Source organism: Emydura macquarii, unplaced genomic scaffold (assembly GCF_026122565.2).
Source record: "Emydura macquarii macquarii isolate MOO-44397 ecotype Brisbane River unplaced genomic scaffold, CSIRO-AGI_Emac_v2 contig_2863, whole genome shotgun sequence".
NCBI classification, from domain to species: Eukaryota; Metazoa; Chordata; order Testudines; family Chelidae; genus Emydura; species Emydura macquarii.
In genome coordinates this window covers 1,872,627-1,898,572 of record NW_027133000.1, presented here as the reverse complement: position 1 = coordinate 1,898,572, position 25,946 = coordinate 1,872,627, and the positions used below count along the sequence as shown (strand labels likewise).

The window sequence follows — 25,946 nt, the reverse complement described above, 5'->3', positions numbered from 1 at the left end:
CTGGCAATGGCCATATTGGGGGTCATGGGGTACCCAGATGGGTCAAGGGACCACCTCAGTCCATTTCTCGGTGGCCCAGCCACTACCCCCACCACCGACCTGCCCACAGGAGGGCCACCCCTTGGAGGAGGGGTCAGACCTGGAGGAAGGCCCCTCCACAGGGCCACTTCCACAGTTGTCGTCCTCCTCTCCAGATGATGCAGTGGCCAGGGACCATAAGGCCCCCCTCTTTGACTTCCGGGCCCATCAGGAGCTTCTGAGGAGAGTGGCGGGCAATCTCAGTTTGGAGTTTAAAGAAATGTCGGAGGAGGGAGGACCCCCTCTTCGGAGTTTCTGAGTCAGCAGGCCCCTCACAAGTCTCCCTACCTGTTCACGAGAGGGTGATGAAAATAGCCAACACCCTCTGGCCAACCCCTTCCTCAGTGGCCCCCACCTCCAAGGGCGCTGAGCGAATGTACTATGTACCCAAGGAAGGGTTTGAATTCCTTTATACACACCCTGCCCCAGGATCACTCGTGGTAGACGCAGTGAACCAGCAGGACCGTCAGGGTGGCCAGGGTAACACCCCTAAGGACAAGGACAGCAAGAAGCTGGATCTATTCAGCTGCAAAATGTACTCTACTGCGGCCCTGCAGCTGAGGGTCATGAACCATCAGGCCCTCTTAGGGAGATACCATTTGAACCTTTGGTCCTCGCTGCAGAGGTTCTGCTCAGGGTTGCCCCCGGACCTGGCCGCGGACTTCGCCACTATGTCACAGGAAGGCATGGCGGTAGCAAAGGCGGCACTTCAATCGGCCAGTGACGCAGTGGATACTGCCAGCAGGGCGATCGCTTCGGCCATCGTCATGCGCTGCTGCTCCTGGCTCCAAGCTTCAGGCTTGTCCCAGGAGGTCCAACAGACAATTCAGGACCTCCCTTTTGATTACACCGGCCTCTTCTCTGAGAGGACGGATGAAAAACTCCATGCCCTAAAGGACTCACGAGCCAACCGGAGATCCCTAGGGCTCTACATCCCGCAGGCCTCGAGGCGCCAGGCCTACCCTCAGACCCAGAGGCAACCGCAGCCTCCACCTAGGCTGCCCCCCAGACCCGCTCAACCCAGGAGGGGTCGGGATCGGTACCGGGTGCCTAGCCACTGCGACCGACAAGGGTTCTCTGCGGGGTCCTAGCAAGGCCCAAACAAGGGCAATGCGACCAATAAAAGATTTTGATAGGGTGCACGAGGGTGTCACTCCTCCTTTCCCCCTGGATCTCTCCAAGTTATTTACCTACAGGCTTTGGCCGTACCACGCCGAATGGGAAGCCATTACCACGGACCAATGGGTCCTTGGCATAGTCCTCAAGGGCTATACCCTACAACTTACGGCCTCCCCTCCAACTCTCCCCCTACCCAGTCCCTCTTCAGGGACCCCTCTCACAACGAACTCCTCATACAGGAGGTCAACTCCCTCCTTACGCTTGGTGCGGTAGAGGAGGTTCCTCCACGGGAATGGGGAAGGGGATTCTATTCACGGTACTTCCTAATCCCCAAGGCCAAGGGGGGCCTGAGGCCAATTCTGGACCTCCGCCGTCTGAACAAGTTTGTCAGACGCACCAGTATTCATATGGTTTCCCTAGCCTCCATCATTCCAGCCCTAGATCCAGGGGACTGGTATGCCGCCCTCGACCTGAAGGACGTGTACTTTCATATCACTATCCTTCCAGGTCACAGAAAGTTCCTAAGGTTTATGGTAGCTGGATGCCACTATCAGTTTTCAGCCCTACCCTTTGGCCTTTCGTCCGCGCCAAGGGTGTTTTCAAAATGTATAGCAGTGGTAGCAGCCCACCAGCACCGCAGAGGGCTTCAGATATTCCCATACCTGGACAACTGGCTGTTCCGGGGCAAGTCCAGGGCCCATGTGAGGAACAGCCTGGCTCTTACCTGCGCCACAAGCACCAGACTGGGGCTGCTCATCAACGAAGTCTACTCTCACCCCGGTGCAGTGTATAGAGTTCATAGGGGCCACCTTGGATGCCACCAGGCCAGAGCCTTCCTCCCTCAGACTCGGTTCGAGACCATGACCGCCATAATCGACGATCTGCACAGGTCCCCCATGACGACAGCCAGGCGCTGCCTTCAGCTGTTGGGACACATGGCGGCATGTACTTATGTTATGAGGCTGGCTCACTTCAAGCTCAGGCCTCTCCAAGGGTGGCTGGTCTCAGTCTATGTACCTGCCAGACACCTGCTGAACAAGGTGGTCACAGTTCCCGCCCAGGTACTGTCCTCCCAGGACTGGTGGAGGTTCTGAGGGGCGTTCCCTTCAGAGACTTGGCTCCCTCAGTGACTCTGATAACGGACGCCTCAGATGAGGGTTGGGGGGCCCACATCAGCAAGGACCTGAGCACCCAGGGACTATGGTCGCCAGACGAGAGGGCTCTCCATATCAATGTCAGAGAGCTTAGAGCAGTCCGCTTGGCCTGCAAGGTCTTCCTCAATTTCCTGAGGGGCAGGATGGTTCAGGTCCGCCACGACTGGTCGCTGCACCCGGAAGTGGTGACTTTAATCTTCCGGAAGTGGGGGGTTCACCAACTGGACTTGTTCGCGTCGTCCTGGAATAGGAAGTGCCCGAAGTTCTGCTCGCTCCGAGGTCGCGAGCCGGGCTCCCTCTCCGACACATTCCTTCTAGACTGGACGGGGACCCTCTTGTATGCGTTTCCCCCCATTCCGCTTCTGCCCAAGGTCCTCTTGAAAATAAAGAGGGACAGAGCGGACATGATACTGATTGCGCCAGCTTGGCCGTGGCAGCACTGGTACAGCATGCTGCTCGACCTGTCCATCAACATGCCGATTCCGCTCCTGAGGCGCTACGACCTGCTCTCATAGGACCAGGGTCGCCTGCTGCACCCGGACCTGGACTCCCTCCACCTGACGGCATGGAGACTCTGTGGCTGACGGAAGGAGAGAGAGCCTGCTCAGTGCAGGTCCAACAGAAGTGTTTTACCTGTTGGGTGGAGTCCTGGGATATCCCACTGTCCGGCTCACCCATACAGGCGATTTTGGAGTATCTGCTCCACCTGAAGCTCCAGGGTTTATCACTGGCTTCCCTGAAGGTGCACCTGGCAGCTATCTCGGCTTTTCACCAGCCGATGGAAGGGCGTTCCCTGTTCTCCCACACCATGTCAGTCGGGTTCCTCAAGGGGGTGGAGAGGCTTTATCCCCAGGTCCGTGATCCAGTGCCTCCCTGGGATCTAAACCTGGTCCTCGCCATGTTGACAGGACCCCCCCTTCGAGCCCATGGCTACATGCCCACTGCTCGTCCTCTCTTGGAAGGTAGCCTTCCTGGTGGCCATTACATCGGCTAGGAGGGTCTCCAAGCTCAGAGCTTTAACCTCGGAGCCCCCCTACACGGTCTTTTATAAAGATAAGGTCCGACTGAGGCCCCATCCAGCCTTCCTGCCTAAGGTGGTGTCTCAGTTCCACTATAACCAGGATATCTTCCTCCCTGTGTTCTTTCCCAAACCACACAGTTCGGAGGAGGAGCAGAGATGGCACTCGCTGGATGTCAGACGAGCCTTGGCCTACTACATCGAGCGGACCAGGCCGTTCCGGAAATAAACGCAGCTGTTCGTGGCAGTGGCAGACCGGATGAAGGGCTCACCTATCTCCACCCAGCGCATCTCCACCTGGATCCGCCTGTATTAAAACCTGCTACAAGCGGGCCAAGGTGCCGCTTCCAGGAGCTGTGACAGCGCACTCAACTAGAGCCCAGGCCTCATCTGCAGCCTTTCTGGGAGGAGTGCCGCTGCAGGACATCTGGTCACGACCTGGTCATCGGTCCACACCTTCACATCTCACTACGCCATCATGCAGCAGGCGAGAGAGGACGTGGGATTCGGCAGAGCCATGCTGATGAGAGCAGCTCACCATTGACTCCTACCTGCCTCTAAGGTAATGGCTATTTAATCACCTATATTGGAATGGATATGAGCAATCACTTAAAGAGAGAAAACAGGGTTACTTACCAGTAACTGTTGTTCTTCGAGATGTGTTGCTCATATCCATTCCACACCCACCCTCCGTCCCCACTGTCGGAGTCGGCAGAAAGAAGGGACTGAGGGGCTGCAGGGGCGGTGGTGCCCTATGTACCGCGGCATGAGCGCGGTACTCCTGGGGGCGCCTGAGCCGACCCTACGGAGCTAGCTAAGGGAAAAAAGTTCCGGGAACCAGTGCACGGGGCGCGCACTCACCTATATTGGAATGGATATGAGCAACACATCTCGAAGAACAACAGTTACTGATAAGTAACCCTGTTTTTCTAAGGAAAGGTTCCATAAGTTAAGAGTATGTTTGCTAGTGTGGTCACCTCCACAATGAGTCATCGTCAAGGGATTTTTAAATTATTTTTATTCTATTTTCATAATCTGCTGCAGTTAATGTATCAGCCTTCTGTGTCTTCTTGTGTCCAAATTTGCTTGCCAAAGCATGGTGACTTTTCTAAAACTTTTAGAACTACACCTATACTCTGTACAGTGACATCATTTTTGTTTTTTCTTAAATATATTATGATGGCAGCTGTACAAGGACATAAATTTGAAATTTCATCAATTTAAAAAATGACTTCAAATTATACTGAGGTATTAAATCTGTTTTTAGCTCCCTATGCTAATTTGTTTATTTTCCATATTAACACTTCCTATTTTAAAGGGTTTTTTCTCTCTGTGGGTACTGTCTGAAAAATCCGCACAAACAAGAAATTGACTCTACACAAAGTGCTAAGAATGGACAAAACAAACAGAAAAATTACTTTCCCCTCTACACAGTTATATTAATCTTAAGTGTTTTAAAAATAATAGGTATACTGTTTTCAGATGTGAATTTTGCTGTGCAATAAATTAAAGAGGTTGTTCTGATGGCAGTTTCTACAGACATATAGCCAGGTTATTTTACATTGACTGATCATCTGAGGAAGCTCAAGTACTTTGTGAATTCCAATAAGTACATGAAATATTTTGCCTATATGAAATGTCAGCTAATCTTAGTTTCATCTTCAATGTGAAAGATTGGTACATAAAATCAACCCACTGTTTGAAAAACCATAGCCCAATTGGGTATCTGTAGGCAGAGTGTATAATACAAATACATCCTTCCTAGAGAACAGTATCGCATCTAGGCTACAGATTTGAGTAGAGGCTGCTTTCATTTTAAGAATAAATGTGCTTGCCTAGAAACAGCTGTGTGACAATTTATACCTGTGGGCAATTACACTGTTTATAATCTCTGAAGAGAGAGAGTGAAATTCAGACTCTGGTATGTTTAGGCAGTCTGGCTTGCTGGGAATAACACAGTATAGGTAAGACACTGTGCAGCCTGGAAAAACCCCAATCAGGAGGGAGAGAGATGAAGGTCTCCGCCCAAGAGAGGTGATGGCTAGAAGCCAGAACCCTAAAAATGGATGATGCCCTTCCTTGACTATGGAGGAATACAGAATTGTCCTGAACTGTGACTGCTTGTCCCAAGCATCTAAGGACAACACAAACTCAAATCCCTGTATGGGTCAGCCTCATTGTAGATTGCTAGTGAGGATTGCAGATAGGATTTTTGGCACCAAAATCATGACTTTCGGCTTTTTGAACTAAGCTAGTCACCGGTGGTCTGTGGGGCACTTGATTGTTATCTGTAGACAATTGTCAGGTTGCATTGTGCTGGCTCTTTTTCTTTGTTTTTAGCTGCTAAACTTAATTAAAAGATGCTAAATATACATAAATGCTTTCATAGTATCAGTTTTCCAAGTAAGCAACTGCTGTTTGCATGGAGATGACGTGACCACAACTTGGAGAGGAGGAGGTGATTTACAAGACAGTGTCTTTTAAGATGTGGTTCACACTATAAACAAGTTTTGGGAACTTGTCCTAACACTTCGGTGTAACTGCTACATCATTTTTTTGAAGATATTTTATGAAGTCATCTAATTTTTGTGGCATTTGTAAGGACAGTTGTGGGTTTATTCCGATGCATGTTGTGGATGCTGAAGTATAGTGTTGTTAATGTCCATGTCTGATTCATAACAGGAGACATAATAGTTGAAATGTAGAAGATCCTGAGTTTCAAATTGACATTTGCAGTCATTTTAGTACTTTGACAGACTACTACTTAGATAATATTTAAGAATTGTAAACATATTTTGTCCCGATTTGCAGTTTGTGACAATCCTTAAAGTATGATTGGCCTGCAGAAGTATGCAGTGAATTACTGCAGACTCAAAGTATGCTGAGTCTGTGTCTTAGGTTCTGTATCAGTTAATTGTCCAAGTAGTTTCTCTTTGCACAACTTTTCAATTATCCCCACGTTTGCGTTTAAAGCTGTGTGTATTCTAGACACTTAACCCCTCGGACTTCCCTCAGTTAGAATATCATGACTGATTTACTGATTTATTATAGACTTAAATCGGCAAACATAAAAACAAAAAAGAAAATAAATCTGTGTTTCCAGTGATGGTAGTTAGATTCATCTTTGTCTGATGAGCATTTATCCTGCCAAGAATTCTCAGACTTTTATATGTAAGAATAAAATCAGATGATCGAGAGAAAGAAACTCGTCTTTCTTTTTCAGGAATGCTAAAATTTTCTTCTGTTTTGGAGACTGTTGTTTAAAAATGGATTTTGGTCTTATGTAGCTCTGCAGATCAAAAAATCTTGATCTTTTAAAAAGTAGAAAGTATTTGCAGTAAAAACAGGACAAATGGTAACTAGTATCCTGGGGAATAAAAATAGTCTGTGTCTCTTCCCATGCATGAAACTCACTGCAGGAAGGAGCTGTATGCAGGAGAAATGAAGTATCAGGCCTGTAATAACAAATTAAACATGATGCAGCACAGCCAAGAAATGTTGATAGCAAATATTGAAAGAACAACACAAAAATTAATCATGATTGAGCTAAATGAGTTATTTAATTCTCAGAGCTTCCTGTGGAGAAATACAGCTGTGTAATTCGGTCATAGTTGGTTATCACAGCTATGACAGTCTCTGACACACATGCAGCACAAGAAAGTATAGTATCAGCACATTAGAAAAGCTTTCCAGAATCCAAAAAACCTCTCCTGCTAATAAAGTGCATGCAGTGCATCCTCACTGAATTATAATTATGGTCACAGGCATAGTTTAGCTTGTGGGCTCTGCTAAATGATGAGTTAACTTTTGCCACCTATCTTGGTTAATGCTCGTTTGACTAGCTGATCATTACTAGACGATCCGTTTCCCAACTTGTGCCAAAACACTAGACTAATTACCTTGTGTCCCCTGTTGGTAATTTGATGCTGCATGAATCTTTTTACACACCACTGCAATTGAAATAAGACCGTGCTTTTAGTTGAGTTGGTAGAAGGAAGGGAGTCTCCTTTCTGCTTTCTTGATCAAGCAAGTAGTAGGTTTGTTTTATAAAAAAAAGTAATTCTGTGGCATATCTTAGACTGGACCTGCCAGGTGGAGTGAATTGTTTCTATATGGCATCTTCTAATGCTGTAACTCTGTGAAGATGTCCAAACAGTTGTATGCCTCTTATCTATCCCTATTTTTGAAGCAATGAATTCTACTTGTTTCTCTCTTGTTCATCACTAAAGTCTGAGATACATTAAGAAGAAAAATAATTAGTTTCTTGTCCTGAAATCAAAATAACTTGGTAATTTTAGCTGTGTAATCTTTTGACTAATTGCTGTTGGCCACACTCTCCATTCTGATATATTGTTTGATTACAAAATTAATTTTTTAATGTGTGTTACTTTTGATAGTGATTTACTAAATAATGTTTAGTGCTTTATGCACTATAGTATATAACTTTATTTCATTTTACCCTCCGTCCACAGGTATTGTACAACAAACCATGAAACACTGAAAACAGTGTGATATTTTTCTGTGATGTTTATTTTAAAAGAACAATCAGAAATGCATCATGAAAACTGCATAAGGAAATAGCATACTTGCATTAGCATGTTGGAGGTGTCAGATTCAGAACTGGGTGTATAGTTGTTTAAGGAACAAAAGTCTCTCACATTTAAGCATTAACCCTGACTATTTTTGTGAGAGACATGACTAGTAGAAATAAATCCTTGGAAGCTAATATGTATGTTGGTGCAGTTTCCTGAGTATGACAGTTTTATTTCATGTTTGATTAAAAAAGCCATATTTTTATCGTAAAAAATAGTAGTCTATGTCTACAAAAGGAAAATGAAAAGAGCACCACAGTGCCTATTAGATTTCATTTTAGTTCAGAAATAATTCACTGAATAAATCCGCTGGGTGTGCTAAAAATATGCTTTAAGTTTGGAATGGTTATAGAATTTGTCTTCAGCTTTGCTCTGCTTCTGGTAAGCTAAGTTTGATTCCAGAAACAGATTTGGTCCATTTGCTGTTACTTTCTGTTGAGCACCTACAGCATAGGAAAATATTGGAGATTAACAGAAACAATTTTTCTATGTTAGGTGACATGGGAAAAATGGCTTTCAGAGTCCCAATAACTGTATTAAAAAAAAAAAAAAAAAAAGAGAGAGAGAGAAAAGAAAAGTGGGTGTGCGCGCACACACACACACACACCCCCTCATACCTTCCCCCCACCACTTCCAAAAATCAGCCTGGAATAATTTTATTGCATGCAGCATATCACTAGATTTTGAGGGTCATTTTAGTGAAGATCTAGATCACTGTGCTAGATATAGATACCTTTGTAAAGGCATGACAAAGATGTGGTGGAACAAACAGTTGAAGTTGTGTAGTATGTCGGATATTATGTATAAAATAGATAGATAAATAACACCACCATGCATTGGAAGAACTTTAAGGTTTTATTTCTCCCACCCCGCCTGGGCTGTTTGACCTGAAACACTCCTCTCCTTAGGCTCCATGTCTTAGTCCTGCCCTCCTCTGGTCCCAGTCCTCCTCTCAGCCAGCCTCAACTCCAGGTTCTATTTCCAGCATCCTCTGGCTCCTTGTCCCAGACCTGGCTCCTCACCTCTCTACATTTGAGTTAGGCTTTTTCTGCTTTCTCCTGCTTGTGGTCTAAGTGCCAGCGGGAGGAGCATTGAGAGCAAGGAAGATAGTCTCCCAACTCTCAATTCCTCTGCTTGATGCCACAGCTGGCTTTGTGCAGCCAGAAGCAGAAATTGCAGGGAAAGTCATGCTCAGCCCTTGTACCCCCTGAATTGGGCATGCTCACTGCAAATGGAATAGTCAGAGAATTTAGCTGTCAATCTCTAACCAGTCTCTGCTGAACACATGCAAACTGAGATTTTTCAGAGGTTTATAACTTGGACAAATGTGGTCAGATTTTCACAGGGATAGCAAAACAACAGTAGGGCAAGCCTCCTGCCAAATTTCAACTCCCTACTCAAATGCTTTTGAAGTCATTAGAGCTTCTCAACCAAATAGTGAAGACATTTTTTAAATGGGTAAGGCAATGTATTTTTCCCCAAACCTCATTCTAAGAAATCCCTGAGTGTTTTTTTCTGAAATTAAAAAAAATATATCAGCCTGAAGTAGACATGCAGCATGGAACACTTTGTCCTGAGTGAATGAAGTTTGACAAGTTACAATAAATGAAAAAAAGTGTCTTATAATGGAGAGTGTTTGAGTCTTAACTAGAGGCTTTACTAGCGCCATATACAGACATGAAGCTGTGAGATATACATTTCCATTACCCCAGTTTGGGGATTATTGTATTACAAGTAATCCCATGATTGGGCCAATAAAACTTCTTATATAGCAACCCACAGATATTCTATTTATATACTAGATATAGCATTATCTATGTCACACATGCATGTGGTATGTGTACATGCACATTTGGTTGAATGTCAATTATTCCTTCCTCCCAAAAAAAAAAAAAAAAAAAGCATTTGGGAAGGGTCTTGAGAAGTTAGTAAATATCATGACAAAGACACTAATGAACTACCGTATATTGTCACCCAGAAATCATGGTGATTAGTGTGGTATAAATACTACATGAATGGCTAGATATTTTTGTCCAGCCTACCATGTGAGAGTGAGAGGGAGCCTTGTGCATTTCATTATAACGTTTGGTATTTTTTGTACTTGTATTTCATATCCTCCTTTTTGTAAAGGAAAATAGTTATCTTTTTGGGCTCTCCTCATATAGAAGCACAGATAATCTTTCCTCTATTTTCTCTAATCACTTCTTTAAACTAACCATAAAAATTACAATATACCTTTTGGTGATGTATGTGCAAGCCTTATGATAAGCTAGGGTGATTGTCACAGGTATCCAAGTATCCCAGGATAGAAGCTCTTTGTAAAAATCAGAATAGGAAAAATCTATTGGGTCAACCAGGTCTTTTTCCCGTCATTGCAGGATGGATCCTTACGTTATATGTACATTCTTTAATTTAAAATGTCATGAACAAATGAGACTTACACGGCTTCCTTAAGGCTAAAGATTTTCAGGATCTTCACCCGAAATTGTTTTGTCAGTTTCATGCTGTTGCTCCAAGTTACAAGCCCCTTTTAACAATTCAGTTCTTCTGAGCTTTCCTACTTTTCAAATACTTGTCACAGTTGCTTTCTCTCCCCTACCTACTCCCCAAGTGTTTAGCTAAGTTGTACATATTTAATTAATATTTTTGTGTAAATCAGTCCCTTTGGTCGTTTTCATCATTACTGCTTTTCCAGTTTTTCCCCTTCCAACTTTATAGGAATTCAGGTTTTTATAGTAATTGTCTTAAATTCTGCAGTATAACCATTTGGACCACTACTGTAGAGTATTATAGCAGTTAGTTTACAAGGGATCAAAACAGTATAATTGGCTTTAGCAACAAACTAACTCAAGATGAATTGGCAGGGTCTCCAGACTGGTATAGCTGTCAAATAAGTGAATAAATTTCTTCCCTACCGTCAGCATTCATTTTTCTAGCTACAGTTGTCCACCACTCTGGAATCAACAGATTTGAGTAGCAATCCCCTGATAATAAAAAGGATGTTTTAATCAATACTACATAATATCCAAAGACAGTGAGAGAAGAAGTAAACCTCCAAATTGTAGTGCTTGAGAGGCAAGGTAAAATTGGATTGATGCACCACACCAATGCCAATATTTTGTAACTGGATACCTGTGACAGAGATAAGCCGTGGCATTATTAATGATGTTGAATATATAGGCCCTTAATTGATATTTTGTTTTGAAGTGACTGAACTATCTGTGATTTAACCTGCTTTGTTTTTTTTATTGAAATTATTTTGATTATATTTACTGTGCTTTAAAATTTGTGGTGATTAAAAAAGTAGTGCTATGAAAGTAACACTGTTTCTGCATCGATCTTCTCCCTAGTTTAGCCAATAGTAATACCAGTATATCTCCACCAGCAGCCGTTGGTGTTTTAATCACCCTATCAACTAGACTTCCACAAGCAGAGCTAGATGGCAAGGAACTTAAAACACCAGTAGCAATCAGAGCATGTGTGTAATAGGCTTCTAACATCAAAACTGGTAAGAAGAATGGTAAGAAGTTTTTGCAAATTTTCCCTTGTGTAGATGAGGCCTCTGTTATCACATTCATGTCCTTGAAATACACTATTACTGCTGTCAACATTCTAGAGTAAGTCAAACTGTGAAAAAGGAAGCAGTATTTTCACATCTCCATCTCATCCAGCAACATTATCAACTAAAGTTCTGTATTTGGAGATGATGTAAGTGGAAGAAAGAGGACTGCTTGGTTTTCAGATTCCAGGCTGAGGTTGCAATGAACGTAGTTAGAAAAATCTTGGTTGGAGCCCTAATCATGCAAACATTTATACACAATCTTAACTTTTTGCATGCAAGTAATTCCATTGACATTAATGGAACTATTTACGTGTGTAAAAGTTTATAGGATTGAGATCCTGATTTGTAAATTGAGCATATATAATATCAAAGTCACATAGAGGATAAATGTGGAGCACATATATCAAGTTGAGTACCTTTGCTTGACTCTAACCATATTTTTAAACTTTGATAATCTTGTGGATGATATCTAAATACATTTAGGATGATATCCTAAATATTTTACTGAAAATATTCAAATTTGCCACTGCTAATGTAGGACATAAACAGCGTCCATAGTAGCAGCTGACAGACGTTCCAAAGCTGTGCTGACATTGCTAATGCTTATCTATAAAATAGAAGGAACTGATAATTTTGAACTCTACTAGAACCATATATAAAAATCTATATTTGCCAAATCTGTCATAAAGGAGGGGGGGATGTTCATGCTAATACAGTTGTTCTTAAGTGGGGTATAAAACAATTTAAAACTACTTTAAAAAAAGTATACATAAATATTTCTTCCCTAAAGCTAAGTAACATATCATGCTAATAAATCTAATTACTTATTGTTTCCAAAGGAAACAGTATCCAGCAAATAAAAGAAATAAGTCACTGGTTGAAAGTGCAAGAGAAAGTTGTCACTTCATTCCAGTTTCTTCACTTGAACTGTTTCCCTTTGAGCTGTTTCACATTAACCTGTGCTGTGTGTATATTTAAGACACAGCGAGACTGCAGCTAAGCTTCATTATTTAAAATGCTTTCCCACAGTGGAAACCTTTCTACTGAGCCAGCAGTCAATGAGACTTTGCAGCATGCCCACCCAGCAGCAAATGAGACTTTGAACCATGCACACCCAGCAGTATATATTGGAGAATTTTCCTTTCTGCTGTGCTAAATCAGCTTAATCATCCAAGTATGCTATTCCAGTGAGAAAGAGATGTATTTGCTTAGTAGCAAACAGTTCAGGCAAAAGGGGAAGAGTTCATTTATGCTTTGTAGATTGTGAGAAAGTGTGCCTGTGTGTGGTGTTCACCACATTATAAGATCTGTGTATTCTTGATTGAATACAAGAGAATAACAGGAAAGCCTCTTTCTATGATTCATCTTTAACAATTGACTGTTTCTCCTTGTCCCTTCTGCCAGGCATCCTTTTCTTGTTTTTCTGATTTAACATACTGCCTCTTCCCTAACTTGTCATCAATAGTGGATTGAAGCATGGATGTCTTCAGCCAGGGCATGCTGGTAAAGCATTTTACACTTTCAGAGCCATTTATATGTAATATTAAGAGTACTTTGTTTATAAACAAAAAGGACAATAAGTGCTATTTTTGTTGCTCTGTCCTCCATTTCCCCTGCCTGCTTATTATTTCACCAATCTGTTAAGTCTTATTTATTTAGACTGTAAACTCTTCAGAGAAAGGTCTGTCATGTACAGTATGTGTGTACAGCACCCCAGTACAGTGGGGCCCTAACTGGTTTGAAGCCTGTTACATTTAGGTGTAAAGCATCATGCATGGTAAGAGAGCCTTCTTTGGCATCTTTGTAGTACGAGTCATCATTGGTCTGCAGTAGTCTTTTCCAGTTAACAATATATTCATAGTTGCTTGTAGTCTTCTACTTTCTTGTTTCCTGTGTGCATAATAATAAGCAATTTTCAGATCAAGTTCTAAGAAATCGACTTAACTAAAAACATTGTATGAACTTTTCTCAACTTAAAAAGTCAGTCTCTCATTTCTGAACATACACACATTCCATAGATATAGCACAAATAAATACATTTCATGAAAGCCACTTTCAGCAGAATACACATTTTCTAAGGAATTTGAAAGTTTGTGACCAATGTCTTACTTGGTCCCTTGCTTACATTGAACTGATTTAATTCAATGCTGAAATATCTCTATTTAAAAAAAATTTTTTTTAATGTGATAAGGAATGCCAAGTTCATTAAAAATACAAAATTTGCATCCCACATTAAGCCATTCTGTCACCTGGACCAAAACTCAGCTAAATGCAGGCACTACTATCAGATGGGACTAAGTGCAGGTCCAGCAGAATTAGAAATGCTTAATTTCTTTTCCATAAAGGTGTAGCTGCATGTGAAAGCCAGGATGAAATGTCAATCAGAAATTAGAGCTTAATGGAAAATGAGATGGAAGCTCTGATTGTGTGCTCTATCAGTGCTAGAATTCTTTAATCTTTCTGAAGCTCAGCTTCTAATTTCAGAATATTTATGTAGCTTTAATTCCTAATATTAAAAACATTAAAATTCCTACTGCCTCCTTTTTATTAAGAACAGTAAATACGTACGGCTTAGTAATTCCCAGTCCTGTTTAAAAGTTAATGGGGTGAGAAGAACAAGTGCTTTAACGTAAAGGATTTAGGGTGTAGTCAAGGAAACACATGGGATGAGAGTAGCCTTCTAATGCTAGCTCATATAGATCTTTTTTCTAAATCATGCTGTCTGTTAAGCAACCTTCCCTGGTGAACAATTCCTCCAAGCTGAATTTTCTAAAATGAGATTCCACACTGAAGTTAGGATGGAGGAAAATAAAAGTTCAGAAATTTTACTACACTGTGACTAGAACAGATTTGAAAGGACTTTTAAAGAAAAGGGCAGGAGAAACAATTACTTGCAAGTATTTCCCAGCTGAGGTGGTAAGGTCACAATCAAGAAAACTGAGTGGAATACTATTGTAAAAATACTCTAACTATTGCCTTTCATTTTTCTGTGCAACGGTGTTTGATTCATCCCTGTATTTTGATTGCAGTTTTCTGTCCGCTAGTTTTGACCTTTAATCCCATCTTTTAAAGAGTGAGTGAGTGTGAGTGTGTGTGTGTTTGTGTGTGTGAGTGAGAGTGAGAGATATATATGCTGTCTGGATTAGGAGTGACCATTATTGCAAGATTACAATAATTCGTATGAGATATGTCAGGTACTGTTGGAAAGGTTATAATTTACTAAAATTGATATAAATTCAGTGTTATAAATTCTAAATATGTATGATAATTGGTGTTTCAACTTGTGCTGTGTTCCCGAGTGTCACCCCAGAGAGCAGGGCAGCAGCACTAAGCCTATTTAATGGTTCATCAAGGGAACTCAGAGGTAGTGAGAGAACCCAGGGGCTACACCTTATGAGTCACCAGGGATGTAAGAACATGCCTAGGAACGGGGAGCTCTAAGGCTTTTCCATGCCATGTGCAGTGTGCCTGTGTTTGGGACAAGCCACATGACAAAGGGACGTAAAATGGGGATGCTGCAGCTGCCTTTTGTCTTCATTCCTGCTGCCTACCTCTGGATCAACTCATCTGCATCTGAAGCTGAGAAATAAAAGGCTGAGACCTATCCAGGTACTGGATGTACACCAGAGGGACTGTACAAGTCTGCAGACTCCACAGTTCTACCGAGAATCTGATATATTTGGACTTTAAAGTCACTTTTATGTATCTAATTGATTTAATCATTTAACATCTCTCTTATTTGTTTCTTTCCTTTTATAATAAACCTTTAGTTTTAGTTACTAAAGGATTGGCTGGCAGCATGGTATTTTGGGTAAGATCAAAACCCATATTGATCTGGTAATGTGGCTGACCCTTTGGGGTCAGGAGAACATTTTGGTAAAGGGAAGTGTTTTAAATAACTAATTTCTTTACTGGACCTAATTGCTGACTGGGAGTCAGAGACTGAAAAGCATTGTTTGTGACTGGTTGGGGAATCTAACTGCAGTGTTAGCCACCAGTTTGGGAGAATCAGCTCTCCATTTTGCAGCATGCCCTGACCTTGGCGTTTTCAGGTGGGCTACCCTAGGCACGACTGGGCCACAGTCTCTTAATGCATAATGCTCATAAATTATGGATCCTTCATTTTAAACTTTCCATTATTTAAAAAAAAAAGTTTTTCTGGAAATTGCTATATATGCAGTATGGAAAATGGTAAATAGGTCATAGCAGAAGGGTAATAGAAGAGAGTAAATTATAAATGCCGCCTCCTATGCTATTTGGACTGTATTTGTTAATTTTCCCCCCTAGTTGTCCAGGTCTTTTTGAACTCCCTTCTTTTTACACCTATCTGCCAATGTGCCTTACTGCCCTTAGAACTGCAGTTTGTAGCCTAGTAGTACTTTCAGCACTCATTTCTTTCTTTCTTTTTTTTTTTTTTTTTTAATTAGGCATTGATATAGCAAGTACATGTCTTAATAGTAAGCATGTAAGTAGTCTCAAGGACTTCCATGGAACTGCTTAGTGTTAGACAGGTGCTTAACTATCTGGTTGAATTAGGCTCTTAATTGGGAGCTATTTAATATTCACAGTTTGGTGAGTTTTTTAAAGTAAATTTAAAATGGCCAGTGGCCACAAACTGCTGCTGAGAGGACAAGTAATCTTTTTGGAGGCTTATTTTCAAATGGTCTCTCTCTCTTCTTCCCCCACAGTTAGAAACTGGTGCCTGACTATGACACCACTAAAATGGCCTAAACTAGGGACAAGGCCAATCACTGGGTACAGGTAGATCTTAGGAATTCTGTCCAAAAGTCTAGCCGTCAGCTTAAATGGCTATAGCAGAGTTCTTAATCTTCCTCCCAAGAATTCCACTGCACCTTCTTTCTCAATCACTGTGGATAGCATCCTGCTTGTCACTCTGGCCCATAACGTGGGCATCTTCTTTCACTTGAGTAGCTGAGTCTTCATATGTTGAAGTCTTGACGATTCTTTCTGCATAACATCCGTGAGATACGGCCTTTCCTATGCATCCACATAGCTAAAAATCCTAGCCAGGCTCTTGTTATCTCGTGTCTTAGTTACTGCAACATCCTTTTCTCTGGCCTTGACAAATGCAGTTTTGCCCACCTCATATTCATTCAGAATGCTGCTGAAAGGATTATTTTACTAGTCCAGCACTTTCACTGTCACTCCTCTTTTTGTGTCCCATCAATGGCTCCCCCTTTTCTATCACATCAAGCATACGCAACTTGTCTTCATTATCAAGTCCCTTCACAGCCAATCCCCATGCTACCTGTCGTGTCTCTTCACCATCAAAAGGTCAATTCCTGCCTGCTCTATCACTCACTTATTAAATTTTCAAACAAGCACCTTCATATTTTCTCTCATGCTGCCCCTTGTGCTTGGGAAGAGCTCCCCATAAATATCTGCAAAGCCACCTCATTGCTTTAATTCAAATCTCATCTTAAAACTTTCCTTTTCCATGATGCCTACAATAAATCTGGCAGTAGTTTGGCTGCTGGTGCGCTACCACGCCTGTTATACTGACCAACATACTCTTGTCTGTCTATATCTCTCTATCGTTGCTTGCTGTTGAGTGCTTGTCTAAACAATAAATTAGCATGTGGCAAATCTACAGTGGTCCAGCGTGCTGTGCACTAACTGTCCATTGCTGCTGCGCCCTAGAAGTTCCATAGTGCACTTTGTATAATGCTGTTTCAAACTTCAGGACACAGCAGCAGCATCCACTTGGACAATTAGTGTGCAGCATGTAAGTGTACTTCAGTTTTACGTCACTTGCCTGACACTAACACATCATTTAGATATGCCCTTAGCCTGTAAGCACTTTGGAGCAGGGACTCTTTTTGTTCTGTATTTGTACAGAACCAAGCACATGGATCCTGGTCCATGAGTAGGGTTCCTAGGCATTATGGTACTACAAATAAATTATGATGATAAACAGAGGGAGCTCTAGCTAGGAACAAAGTATCACTGCTGTCACAGTAGATGATGGAAGTTGTGAAAAACAAGGCTACTTACCAGTAACTGATGTTCTTCGAGATGTGTTGCTCATGTCCATTCCACTATAGGTGTGTGCATGCCTCTGTGCACAGCTACCAGAACTTTTTTCCCCTTAGCAGATCCCGTTGGGCTGGCTCCGGTGCCCCCTGGAGTCCCGCGCACATGCCGCGGTATATGAGGCGCTGCCAGCCCTATACCCCCTCAGTCCCTTCTTTCTGCCAACTCAGGCACCAGGGACAGGGTGGGTTGTGAAATGGACATGAGCAACACATCTTGAAGAACATCAGTTACTGGTAAGTAACCTTGTTTTCTTCTTCGAGTGCTTGCTCATGTCCATTCCACTATAGGTGACTAACAAGCAGTACCTTGGAGGTGGGCCGGAGTTAGCAGTGAGCTGCCTGCAGCACTGCTCTGCTGAAGCCCACCCCTTCCTGCGCCTTGGACAGAGGTGTGGTGGGACATAAAGGTATGTACCGCCAGCCTGGCAGCTGCATTGCAGATGCCCTGCCCTAGCATTTCCACTAGAAAGGCTGTAGATGGCACTTGAGCTCTGTCGGATGAGCTGTTGCAAACGGAAGCGGCACATTCACCTGCTCGTGGCTGAATGCGATGCAGGAAATTATTCACAAGGAAGTTGCGCCAGGCGGAGACCGGTGAATCTTTCATCTGGTCGGATGCTGCGTGGCAGAGCTGCGTCACTCTCCAGAACGGCCTCGTACATCTGATGTAAAAGCCAGGGCTCCACTCAGGTTTTAGCGAGTGCTGCCTTCTCCTCTCCTCCGAACCTGGGGAGGATGTGTGATTGGTCCAATGAGACTGGGCAACCACCTTGGGCTGGAAGGCCCGGTACGGTCTCAACTGAACCTTATCTTATAGGCTACAGTATGAGGGAGGAGCTCTGAGGTCAGAGCCTGGAGACCTTCCTTGCCGAGGTAAATACCCCCCAGGAAGGCCACCTTCCTGGAAGGCCAGAGTAGAGGGCATGATGCCGTGGGTTTTGGGGGGGCCCCGTGGGCCAGGAAGAACCAGGTTGAGATCCCAGGGAGGCACTGGGTCGCAGGCCTATGGATAGAGCCTCCAACCCCCTTCAGGGACCAAATCACCATCTGACGGGAGGACCACAGTCCCCCTTCCAGCGACTGATGGAAGCCTGATATGGCTGCTAGGTGGGCCTTCAGGGAGGCCACAGTCAGTCCCTGGAGCTTTAGCTGCAGCAAGTATTTTCCGGATCACCTATATTGGTGAGAGGCCGGGCAGAGTATCTCAGAACTGCTCCCGGCAGGTAACAACCACTTCCACTTAACCCGGTACACAACCTGAGTGGAGGGCTTCCTGCTACCCATCGGTACTCACTGGGCTTGTTCTGAGCAGCTTGCTCATCGCCCTTTGGCCACTGATCTATCACTACCTGAGGTGTCGAGGGTCCAGGCCTCGGTGCAGGGCGAACTCCTTGGTGCCGAGTCTGTCTCCGGCCACCGAGTTTGGCGCAGCTTTGGTACAGGGAGAAACCTTGGTGCTGAGGCTGTCTTTGGCATCCGGGCTTGCCTCAGTGCCGGGGGCGAACTCCACGGTGCCAAGTCCGTTTCCAGCATCTGGGGTTCAGCACTGCCAGGTGAATTCCTCGGTACCGAGACTGTCTCCGGTGACCGGGATCAGCGCTGCGTCCTTGTGGGCGAACTCTTCGTTGCCGGAGCGGTGGGATGGACCTCACCCGGTGCCAAGGGGTCAAGACCGGTGTTGGGCGAGCGACTTTGCACTCTGCCTGAATGCAGGTTGGTCCAGCAACCACAACCTGGGATGACTTCTAGGGGAGCGTTCCTGCTCTACCCTAGGAAACCGGTCTGCAGGAGATCTTCCTCCCCATTCTGGAGATCTCCTGAGCCATTCAGGGGGTCCCAACACAGGCTTCTCCATAACGCCAGCCCCATCTCTCTCATGCAGGCATGGGCAGCAATGGCGTATGCAAGGCCAACAAGGCTCTTGCCACCCTTCGGTCACCGAAGTCGACAGTGCCAGTAGGTGCCGAGGGGCTCCCCCATTCCCCTGAGTCATGGGAGGCTCCCTTGTTGGAAACGCTGGCTCCGGTAGCAGGTCTTCGTGATCTGACCTTGGTGCAGATCGGTGCTCCATCCCTGTGTGTGGGGGAGTATCCATGTTCCGTCTTCGTGGTGTTGAGTCGGGTCAGTGCCGACGGCATGCTGGATACCGCAGCAAAGCGGGTTGGCTCGGAGCCGGCTCGAGGGCTCCATGAGCCAGGCTTTCAGGTGGATTTTTCCAGAGGTCTGAAAGCCTTTCTCAGGCAGTGGGGGTCAGTAGCGGGAAAGCCTTCATGCGAAAGCGCGCGACTTGAAGCCATGACACCGGAGCATTCCTGCTCCCGGTAAAGTCTGAGCTAGACTGTCTCAAACTACCACTACAACAGTTATTAATCTAGCTAACTTATTAACACACAAAAATCCTTGTTTAAAGTTTAAAACATGGGGAATTAAGCACTTGCAATGCAAGCGCAGGCAGTTCCAGTAACCATCATGGGCAGAAAGAAGGAACTGAGGGGGCGTAGGACTGACTGCACCTCATATACTGCGGCATGTGCGCGGGACTCCAGGGGGTGCCAGCATCAGCTCTACGGGATCTGCTAAGGGGAAAAAAGTTCCGGTAGCCGTGCATGGAGGCGTGCGCACACCTATAGTGGAATGAAGATGAGCAAGCACTTGAAGAAGAACTATATTTAAGAAAGGAGTATATAGATTTTGGTTAGACTGTCCCCTCCCAAGCAGAAAATCAAACTTAAGAGTAAACAGATTTTTGCACTCTGAGCAATAGTCTTTCAAATCTGACTTGAAAGATTTTTGGGGGAAAAGTTTCATTTTTCTGAGTTAAAATGGCTTTTCATTTTGAAATTTTAGTAAATTTAGACTTAAAGGTTGAAAAAAGAAAAAGGCTCAAAACCAAAATGAAATGTTTTAAAATTATGTTTTGATTGATCCAGAGCAAATTTTTTTCAAATGTTTGATTTGCAAAAATTGTCAAGATTTTGATTTTTCATCCGAATTTGAGATGGGAAAAATTTTGATATCTTCAAAATTTTCATGGGACGGAAAAAACATCTTCTGCACGGTTCTATTTAATACTCTGATTACCAGCGCCTCTATGTCTCCTGAATTGCTATCAGTCCTATTCTCTTAGGAATATGTTTCCTCACTGAGAAGTGAAAATTGAAAGCAAATAAGTTCGGTACTGAACTAGTGTGAAAACACACACACACACACACACACACACACCACGAGACTAGATGGCAAAGATAATCCTGTGAGCTATGGATCTATTTTTCTCTAAGCATGAAATTCAGCCCCCATACTCTTAATATAGTCCTGCTTTTAAACAGCACTTTGTATATTTAACTCTTAAAATCAGTGCAATAATATTCTCCAGTAAGGTAGGAACATTTTTTAGATTTTAATTTTTGTATTTTGTATTTTACATCTGGGTTGTAATTACTGTATGATCTATAACCATGTGCATATAACTTCCAATAATGTTAATGAGAGTAATACCCGTATTGGGCAGAAGTGGCCTCTGCACCTTTGTTGTGTATGGAAGAATTGCAAAGCACACACTGGGATTTTCTAAATAAAATGGTTACCTTTTAATTAACACAGAAAAAGTATCCCACCGGTAACAGAGACCAAAACCAGTAGTCTAAACAGCTTCCAGAAGATGTTCACTATAGTAGCTATCGGCTATGCTGCACAGATTTGTCTCCAAACAAGTCAGAATAATTCACTGGAAACAGCTGGACACTCAGAGTTATAAACAACTTTTGCCCATGTTTGACCTCAAGCACAGTAGGAGCACAACAGTTGCACAGGGCCAAAGTCAGCCCTGATGTAAGCAGGAAAACTCCACTAGAGTCACACACAGCAGGGCTGCATTTTCGCACCATGGAGCTGAATTTAGCCTTTGTGCATACATGAATGACTTCATTAACTCTTTACTGCTAGGTTAAAATATTATGCAAATCAAATACCTGTAAATGCCATTACTGGGCAATGATACAAGATGGAAAAAGTGGTGGTAGGTACATGCTACTTCTCCAGATGACAGTAAATCACTATCACTAGTGCATTAAAGCCTCTGACCCGCATGTGCTATGCTGGATTTTCTAAATACAGAAAAAAATAGTGTTTGCTTTGGTATCGGTGCTTTGAAAAGTTAAAGCTGGTAGCCCTTGAAGCTGAGGTGTTGAGACTTCCCGTAGAGACCCATTAGGTGCTGATGCAAAATTGCTGTGCATGGAGGAGTTCGAAGTCCTGGCTGGGATGATTTAGTTAGGGTTGATCCTGCTTTGAGCAGGGAGTTGGACTAGGTGACCTCATGAGGTCCCTTCCAACCTAATCTTCTATGATTCTATGAGTTACTGGTGAAAATGATCTAATTCATTTTGGCTCACTGATCATCTATACAGAGATGATTAACATGGGTGGTGCGATGCATTCTACTAATTTACATCCTTGGGTATTTTATAGTCTCTCCTGAGATCAGCTGGGATTTTCAACAGTCCCTAGATTTAAACATCAGGGTTTTAGTAACTGGGCATTCTCAAACAGTTTGCATGACTGGAATTCACTTCCCTGCATCGTGCTTACAGAGTCCTGAGTTTGCTGGTCTTTTGAGCATGTAGCAAAGAGTACTTGTCGTGCTTTTTTCTTAGGATGGATTAGACTGTGTAGAGATGGTTCTTCTAAACTGAGGAGCTGTTTTAAAGTTAACTTTTTTAAAATTCAGCTATTTCACAGTTATAAATAAGAATTATGGTTGGAAAAACTACCATTTTGTGATCATCACACTGAAATCCTATACATTAAACTCTATTGTAATTTAGTGGTTTTGTACTCATCATCAATTATCAAGATACACTGTTAGTCATAAAATATATTTATGAATAAAACTCTCTGATTCACTCTGCTGGTGTTCAGGATGAATTATTTTGTTTCTTTTTTTGGCTTATTTACATGTGTTTTTATTCACAATAATAACAAAAAGCAGAAGCACCACAGATAATAGTGCTTATGAATATTTGTTAGTGTGTTCACAATGGAAAGGCTGTTGGGCAAATTATAGAGTATTTCAGTGTCACCAAAATAAATTAATTGAGTATTCCAAATAATTTGCAAGCAGAAAAAAGGATGATACCTTTTTATAAAGTTTAGCATGATACCAAGTGAAGTAGGTGACCAGTAATATGTTTTTTGGGGGGGAATAATAACTAGCAAAAGCTCCTAGGGAGAGATTCTGTGCTGCACCTGAGCTTTGTCAGCTTTGCACACACTCAATTCTGGGCTACTGGGGGGTCGGGAGGAGAAGCAGCCTCTAGCATAATTTAGACAGCTCCATAGGGCTGTCTAAATTATGGTGGGCTTCCCAGTTGCCCTTTGGGCCATAGTGCTGCCCAGAATCTCCTCCCCACTCACTACACATCCATCCCACTCCTGACATGGTTCCCTGCATGAGGGCTTTCGAGGGGATCCTTGGAAGACAACTTGTGGCTATCTAACTCAGTTCCTGCACAGAGGGGGAAGTCCTCTGGATAGATTTGTGGCTTTTAGGGCCCTTTTCCCATGCATAAAGTGGCCAGGGTGAATCTATCCATAGTGAACACTTCATGAACCAAGCACAGGCTAAAATTTGTTTTCACAAAATCAAACAAATGCAAATGACAAATTCATAAAGATCTATTTATGGATATTTTTTTAAAAGAAAATAGAGCTGGGTTTGTCATATGAACTATCCACAATGAATAATTTGAAAAATTCTAGTGCTATATGGCTTTACTCAGATTTGTTTGTAGTTACAAGGAGAGAATGTTTTTATGCAAAACTTCACTTTTATATTTACAATAATCATGTAAAGCAGAAGTTGCAATGAATGCTGGTTAATGCCTAAATAGTTGAGTGAAAAATAGGTGGATGAGATCATATCTTTTATTGGACCAACTTCTGTGGTGAAAAAAATGAGCTTTCAAGCTTGCAGAGTAAGCTCAAGAGCTCGTCTTTCACCAACAGAGGTTGGTCCAGTAAAAGATACCAACTCACCCACTTTGTCTCTTTAATAACCAGGGACCAACATAGCTATAACAGCACTGCAAATAAATAGTTACATAATTTTTATGATTTCATTTTTCTCTCTTCAAAGTCTAGGGACTCTATCCAGTTGAATGATCTGAAGGCGGAGGGGTCACCACGGATCTCAGCAGAAGATTTGATTGGCTTGTGTGAGCTGACAGGACCTATCCACTTCAAAACGCCTACAAAGAAAACCAAATCTAGCAAGCCAAAACTGCTGGTAGTTGACATCCGTAATAGCGAAGAGTATCCTTCAAATCTAAGGGTCATGGTCTCGGCCCATTCACCATTACTTCCTGCCTATTTTGATTGGCGGTTAATGTGGTACTAGAATGATAAATCATTTAAATAGTCATAGATATGCAGCAGAGAGACTGAAGGTAGGTTGATAGTGGAAATTCTTGCTCCATGGAAAAGAGGGCAAAGATGTTTCCTTATAAGTTAGTCTCTCTTGCTCCGAAGGCTATGGGCTAGATCCTTAGTCCCAATGAGATCACTTTGTGCCACTGGAGCAGCACAAAGTAACATTAAAGCAGCCAGGGATGCCTGAGGATTCTCTTGACATGCTGTAATCTTGGACTGGTGTAAATTTGGCTTAGCTGGTTTTATGCCAGCTGCTCTCTCCTCTGCTCTGCTCTGGTCCCTTCTCTCCCTCCCATTGGTGCAACGGATGTGTCAGGAGAGATGAGCTTTTTGGGGCTAGAGGGGAAATGAAAGGGTTGGTACATGATGTGCTTTGCCAATCCCCATCTCGAAAAAAAATACCTAAAGAGGGCATTGTAAAAGAAGCCCTGTGGCTGCTAAAACTTGTGCAGGGAGGCCTGTTCAGCTACCCAGCAGGCTCACAATCGGAAGACCTAAAGGCAGCCTACAGACACCTTTTTCTCAGTGCAACTGAGGACTGTACCCTTTTTATTATTCATTATGTCCTTCAAATATGACTTTTAATTTAGCATATGCAACTGAGTATTTTTTGTTTGGGAGTCTTTATTTTTGTTTGTCATGTGACTCTTTCAGCAAGGTGCATGTCTCTATCAGCAATCTCCATCTAAAAGTGGGATAGATCACAACACATTGTTAGCTGATTCTCTTAATATACTAGGCAGTATTTTAAAGTATTGTTAGAATCTCAGAAGATCATAGACGATTAGGGTTGGAAGGGACCTCGGGGAATCATCTAGTCCAACCCCCTGCTCAAAGCAGGACCAACTTCAACTAAATCATCCCAGCAAGGGTTTTGTCCACCCACACCTTAAAAATCTGTAAGGACAAAGATTCCACCACCTCCCTAGGTAATCCATTCCAGTGCTTCACCACCCTCCATGTGGAAAATTTTTTCCTAATATCCAATCTAGACCTCCCCCACTGCAATTTGAGACCATTGCTCCTTGTTCTGTTCTCTGCCACCACTGAGAACAGCCTAGCTCCATCCTCCTTGGAATCCCCTTCAGATAGTAGAAGGCTGCTATCAAATCCTCCCTCCCTCTTCTGTTCTGCAGACTAAATAAATCCAGTTTCCTCAGCCTTTCCTCACGTCATGTGCCCCAGCCCTCTAATAATTTTTGTTGCCTTCCACTGGATTCTCTCCAATTTGTCCACATCCTTTTTGTAGAGGGGGCCCCAAAACTGGACACAATACTCCAGATGTGACCTCACCAGTGCCGAACAGAGGGGAATAATCACTTTCCTCGATCTGCTCACAATGCTCCTACTAATGCAGCTCAATAGTCCATTAGCTTTCTTGGCACTCACATTGAGCTTCTTGTCCATTATATCCCCCATGTCCTTTTCTGCAGAACTGCTGCCTAGCCAGTCAGTTCCCAGTCCGTAGCAGTGCATGGGATTCTTTCGTCCTAAGTGCAGGACTCTGTACATGTCCTTGAACCTCATCAGATTTCTTTTGGCTCAATCCTCCAATTTGTCTAGGTCACTCTGGATCCTATCACTGCCCTCCAGCATATTTACCATGCCCCCCAGTTTAATGTCATCTGCAAGCTTGCTGAGGGTGCAATCCACCCCATCCTCCAGATCATTAATGAATATGTTGAACAAAACTAGCCCTAGGTCTGGCCCCTGAGATACTCCACTTGATACCAGCTGCCAACTAGACATCGAGCTGTTGATCACTAACCATTGAGCCCGATGATCTAGCCAGCTTTCTGTCCACCTTATAGTCCATTCATCCAACCCATGCTTCTTTAACTTGCTGGCAAGAATACTGTGGGAGACCGTATAAAAAGCTTTGCTAACGTCAAGGTATATCACGTCCACTGCTTTTCCCACATCCACAGAGCCAGACATCTC

The 25,946-nt window shown here is 43.2% G+C and overlaps 1 protein-coding gene across 3 annotated transcripts in view; it reads left to right on the top strand.

Moving 5' to 3' along the window:
• TBCK (TBC1 domain containing kinase) overlaps positions 1 to 25,946 on the top strand; it is a 194,228-nt gene that overhangs the window by 144,243 nt on the left and 24,039 nt on the right. For 2 of the 3 annotated variants that reach the window (XM_067568243.1, XM_067568242.1), the window contains exon 25: positions 23,713 to 23,888. In XM_067568243.1, the coding sequence (XP_067424344.1) occupies positions 23,713 to 23,888 (176 nt within the window). Of the gene's footprint in view, positions 1 to 23,712; positions 23,889 to 25,946 lie in introns of those variants that run through there. The other variant, XM_067568245.1, reaches the window with a different exon arrangement.